Genomic DNA, 6,000 nt, shown 5'->3' on the forward strand with positions numbered 1-6,000 from the left:
ATGACATTAAGACAAGTTAATGTTTGAGAAAAGCTGGGGTAAAAAAGTAGTTTATAATCGTTGGAAGCACAGGATCGCTGTTGTCTGGGGTATGGCAGAGGGGAAGTCATTCTGGGTGGGAGGGTGCCACCACGGAGAAGGCCCTGTTGCTGTATTGCTGCAGGGTGTGTCACAAACCGCCAGGGATCCCCTGACGATCTTGGTATTCTCACAGGTGTCTAGAGAGAGGGAGGCTATTTTCATATGCTCTTTTAATTAATTAATTAATTTACATTTTTATACCATCCAATAGCCGAAGCTCTCTGGGCGGTTCACAACAATACAATATAAATTTTATGTATTTGATTTATATTGTATTGTTGTACTAATGTTGTTCCCCGCCTCGATCCAAATGGAGAGGCGGGTAAGAAATAATAATAATAATAATAATAATAGGTAACTTGGTCCTAAATTGTTTAGGGCGTTATATGTCAGTAACACCTTGAACCTGGCTGGTTTTAAGCTGTCGCGTTACACAGAACATTTCTGTCAGCATGGGTCTTTAATAGAGCAGTTTACTCTTGCCCCCTAAGATGGCTTTAGTTAGAAAGTTGACCTCGATGAATCTGTTGCTTTTTCAGGGACAGAGGGAATTCCGGCACTAAACACCGGGAAAACTAACTTTCCCTTTTAGCCTAAAGTCCTATTTGTTAGCCGCACTGAGTAATTGTGGGCTAACTCTTAAAAATGCAATCCATTTCTCCAAACAAGTTTGGCGGTGTGTGTGTGTGTGTGCTTTGTGAAATACTTTCCTGTGCAGGTGAAGTGTGGTTGATGGTTGTTCTTTTATTATTATTATTACTACTACTGTATTTCTTCAATTCTAAGATGCCCTTTTCCCCCCATATAAACATCTTTAAAAACGGGGTGCATCTTAGAATTGCGGGTGTGTCTTAGGTTTTTTTTTCTGTTGGTACTGAAATTAGTGTGCGTCTTACAATCGAAGAAATACGGTATTATTATTATTATTAATATAGCACCATCAATGTTCATGGTGCTGTACAGAACAAAATAAAACACAATACAAAACACCCTGCCCTATGGCTTACATTCTAAAATCACAATCGCAAACAAACAGGGAGGGGAAAGGCCAACCAGCATGGGGGAGGACAATAAAACAAATGATAAAAACTAGTATCGTCACACTACAGATTATAAGCTTTCGAGAAAAGAAACATTTTCAAGTAAGATATAAAAACTGAGATCGACATCGCGGTTCGCAGATGCGCTGGAAGAGAATTCCAGGCGTAGGGGGGTAGCGAGCGAAAATGAGTGAGAGAAGTAGAAACTCCTGGGCGAGAAAGAGAGACAGTGTTGTTGTTGTTGTTGTTGTTACTATTATTATTATTTATTACACTTATATACCGCTCCCATAGCCAGGGCTCTCTGGGCGGTTTACAGAAATTCTAAAAATTGAGGTAAAAACAAGTATATAAAATTTAATACTCTAAAACATAGAACATACACACATAAAGCATTAAAAACCGATTAAAAACTTAACATGTGGGTAATTAGGATGTGCTGCCATATGCCTGGGCAAAGAGGAAAGTCTTAACCTGGTGCCGGAAAGATAGCAGCGTTGGCGCCAGGCGAGCCTCATCAGGGAGATCGTTCCACAGTCTGGGGGCTACCACCGAAAAGGCCCTGTCCCTCGTTGCTACACTCCGAGCCTCTCTTGGAGTAGGCACCCAGAGGAGGACCTTAGATGTTGAACATAGTGACTGGGTATATTCACGTCGGGAGAGGCGTTCCGTCAGGTATTGTGGTTAGAGTGAAGGGTGCAAGCAGGACAGTAAGGTGAAATAAGAGATGAGAGAGAGGGAGGAACCAGACCATGACAAGCTTTAAAAGTCCAAAGGAGAAGCTTGTATTGAATTCTGTAGGAGACAGGGAGCCGGTGAAGGGATTTTAGAAGCGGGGTGACGCTTTTAAAAGGTTTCCTTCCCTGTTTATCTCATCCTTTCCGTTTCAGTGCCAGAGCTGAAAGAGCAAATCCAGGCCTGGATGAGAGACAAGCAAAACGCTGACAATTGAGACCCACCCTCCCTGGCGGCCCACAAGCCGAGGTCAACTGTGCGGAGCAGGGCGAGAGGTCGGGACGTGGGCACTTGTCGATCATTTCGAAGCTGGCGCCAGGCTGAAGCTCACGCAGCCGCAAAAGACGAAAAGACGCATGTAGATGACGAGAAGGAACAACACCATCCAAGCAGCATAACTCTTGTACATATATTTAAGTGATAAAATGACGGTCTTATAGCATTGTGGGGAGTGAGTTAGGAAGCGGTTCTCGTTACGGATCAAAATCCTCTGACATCTCATAATTGGGGTTGATAACGAGCCGAAACTACTTCTTTTTTTTTAGCAAGAGACGTGTGGATCAGGGCAGCAAACCCTCGACGTGGTTTTTTGGGTTTTTTTTTTTTTAAGAAATATATTGCCAGATCTCCGTTAATTTGATTGTGGTTGAAACCTTGAACATTTTGCTGCTAAAGTAATCCCACCTACCTTTTCATTTCTCCCCATCACCTCTTCCTGCACTATCCTGTCTCCCTGGGGTTTTTTTTTTCCTGTAATGTGAAAGAAATGTTCCCTATATATTAAAAAAAAAATGTCCTTCTCTGACCCCAAGAGAACATAATCTTGAAAAGTTAAGTGTGCCTGCAGCAAAGTGTTAATCTTGGGGGGGGAGGAATCATATTTTTCTATTATACATATTCATTTATTTTTATTTGGTAGGCCGTACACGAGAAAAGTTATTCACCGTGGAATTTTTCTTTCTCTCTCTCTCCCCCCCTCCCTTTTTTTGGGCACATTGGTTTTTAAGTTGTTCAACATGTCCCATTGTCTTTGGGGGGGAGGATTGATGTTCTGCAGGGCGGGGAGGGGGGGGGGCTGGTTGATTTTTTGTTTGTTAAGCCTTGTGAGCCTCCTGAAACAGCTGCCACAAAGAAATTGGTGTGGAATACCAGGGCTTCATTGACTTAAAAGATATATATGGAGAGAGCTATATATATATAAAAAATTCTTTTTAAAGCCAGAGAATCTAATAAGCTAAATGATGATGATTCTGAGTCTTTTAAGAGCTTGTCTCCAGGGATAGGAGGGTGGGATGGGGTGGAGTGGGCAGGTGGCAGATTATTTTATTCTCGGCGCCTACCCGTCAAGGCAGGAGAACCATTTTTACGTTGCATACCAGTTTTGTATCCATGGCTTGGCCTTACCAAAGCAAAAAGGGTGCAGAGAAAAAAAAATGTAGACTTGCTTTTTTTAAAAAAAGAAACTCTATAAAAAAAGACGAAACATTTTTGTATGACTGCCCCCTGCTTAAAGATACTTGAATTTCCTTTTTAAAAAGGATTTGAAACCACAGTGTTTTAAAAGAAAAAAAAATTAAGCCTGAAAAGAAAACATTTTCTTTTCTTTTCTTTTTTTCCCCGCTGACAGTGTCCTCTGTTCAGTTCCTGATTCTTGAAGAACAATAAATGGTGATACGCATTCACAAGAAACCTTCCATGCGTGTGTCCCTTTTTGTGTGTGTCATAAAACAAAATGTAATTTATTACATGCTGCTTCTCCCCTTCCGTTAAGGAAGTCAGGATGGTGTATCTCAGGATTGTTGGACTTCTCGATCATCCCAGAGTGCACGAGGGGAGACATGAGAGCACTCTTCAAAGACTTGAAAGGTTGTCACACGGAGGAGGGCCAGGATCTCTTTTCGATCATTCCAGAGTGCAGGACACGGAATAACGGGCTTAAGTGACAGGAAGCCAGATCCCGGCTGGATATCAGGAAAAACTTCCTGACTGTTAGAGCGGTACGACAATGGAACCAATGACCTAGGGAGGTTGTGAGCTCTCCCACACTAGAGGCAGCTGGACAACCATCTGTCGGGGATGCTTTAGGGTGGATTCCTGCATTGAGCAGGGGGTTGGACTCGATGGCCTTGTAGGCCCCTTCCAACTCTGCTATTCTATGATTCTCCTGGCCGCATTCCAGTGGACAAGGCCAAAAAGCCAAAATACAGGGCCTATCATAGCTTAAAGCTCTTTCTGCTGGTAACTAAGCCATAGGAGAGGCGTTTCGATCTTTTAGAATGGGGAGGAAACTGCGCAGAAGGCAGGCAAACGCCAAACCATCCATGACTGTCAGGAACGGAGGCAGGGCCAGAGGAACAGGGCAGATCGATCTGGGGACCCGTGGTGTGCTGGTTTGGTCCCCAGCCCTGAGATTCTGCCCTTGGTTCTCTCCTCACTCGTTTTATCCTTGCACAAATCTGAAAAAATGGCCACAGAACAATAAACCAGGGTTCTTGTCCTACTGTGAACCGGTGCATGCATTCCCTTTGCACAAGTAAGTAACTAAATGGTTAAAGGGCTGGAGCATCTCCCCAACTAGGGAAGTTTACATCAACTGGGATTGTTTAGCTTGGAAAAAAGGAGGCTAAGGAGAGACGTGATAGAGGAGGACAAAATTATGCACGGTGTGGAGAATGTGGACAGGGAGACATTTCTCTCTCTCTCTCTCTCTCAAAATACTAGAACCCAGTGGGGTCATCCCATGAAACTGATTGGTGGGAGAACCAGGACAAATAAAAGGAAGGACTTCTTCACACAGCACATGGTTCAATTCTGGAACTCACTACCACAAGATGTAGTGATGGCCACCAATTCGGATGGCTTTAAAAGGGGGTTGGATAAATTCCTGGAGGCGAAGGCTATCCACGGCTACTAGCCCTGATGGTTGTGTGCTACCTCCAGTATTCGAGGCAGTAAGCCTGTGTGCACCAGTTGCTGGGGAACATGGGTGGGAGGGTTCTGTTGCACCATGTCCTGCTTGTTCATCCCTGGCCGGTGGCTGGTTGGCCACTGTGTGAACAGAGTGCTGGACTAGATGGACCCTTGGTCTGATCCAGCATCAGGGCTCTTCTTATGTTCTTAACTCCCAGCATTCTTGACCATTGGCCACACTGCCTGGGGCTGGTGGGAGTTGTAGTCCAAAGTCCAGGCTGGCCCAGATGTGGTTTCTGAGACAGATGGTTGCCACAAATCGATAGAATAAAATAGAAACCAAGACACCATAAATATTTAAAGGTATTCAGCTATAGCTTTAGATTATACAGCAGAGTTCCTGAACAAAAAAGCCTACTTGAGCATTAATATTGAATCAACGATTTATGATGAAGGCAAAGGGAGAATGCTCAGCTGGCTGGAACTGAGGGTCAAAATGCATGATATGTTAAATACGTAGCATACGGTGAGCTATCTTCTTTTTACTCGTGTAAATGTGCAGGTGTGGATTGTGACCACCACATGCAGGTTTAAACCTTCCCCAGGTCTCATCCCCTAGTTTTCTAAAATTGCCACTCAACTACCATATGTGGACTAAAAAAGGCTGGGGGGGAAAGCCTCCATTGGAGACTATAAAAGGTTTTTTTTTGCCCTTTTGTGGGCATGGAGTTTTTTGGGGGCAGGGGGAGACAAGTGGAATGGTAGGGGGAGGTTTAAACCTCCCCTACATGCATGTGCTAAATTGGACTCCCAAACGCTTACTTGTGATTGTGAGGGAAAGAAAGAAAGGTATTTATTTACCTTTAGTTTGCCCCTAAAAGGTACCCTACTTTGAAGATTTACTTTCTCAGGGTGAGAGTTTTATCTTTTGGGAAAGGATTTATTTTTCTTAGCCGAAAGATTAGTTTATTCTGGGGTTACAGACTTCCTAAGTCACCGGAAAGTCACACACATGCTGTCAATTGCTAACCCATTTCATCCTTAAGAGGCAGGTAGCCACGCTTTGAAACCTGAAAAATTAATGCGATAAGAACAGCTCTAAAGCACTGTGCACTAAAAAAAAAAAGATGGAAATGACCTCATATGTGTTTAATCCCAGCCGTTAAAACCTAACCATTGTCATTTGGGGTTGACCTCTGGTTGTTACAGTTTGTAATGCCTTTCCCCCCCCCCC

General features: G+C 43.6%; 1 protein-coding gene across 2 annotated transcripts in view; it reads left to right on the forward strand.

The window, feature by feature from the left end:
- The window catches only part of UBE4B (ubiquitination factor E4B), a 63,493-nt gene extending 59,943 nt beyond the window's left edge, over positions 1 to 3,550 (forward strand). For both annotated transcript variants that reach the window (XM_063145398.1, XM_063145399.1), the window contains one exon: positions 2,012 to 3,550. In XM_063145398.1, coding sequence (XP_063001468.1) covers positions 2,012 to 2,073 — 62 coding nt within the window. In that variant the 3' untranslated portion in view covers positions 2,074 to 3,550. The remainder of the gene's footprint in view (positions 1 to 2,011) is intronic.
- Positions 3,551 to 6,000: the final 2,450 nt, after the last annotated feature.

Source organism: Elgaria multicarinata, chromosome 20, assembly GCF_023053635.1.
Source record: "Elgaria multicarinata webbii isolate HBS135686 ecotype San Diego chromosome 20, rElgMul1.1.pri, whole genome shotgun sequence".
NCBI classification, from domain to species: Eukaryota; Metazoa; Chordata; class Lepidosauria; order Squamata; family Anguidae; genus Elgaria; species Elgaria multicarinata.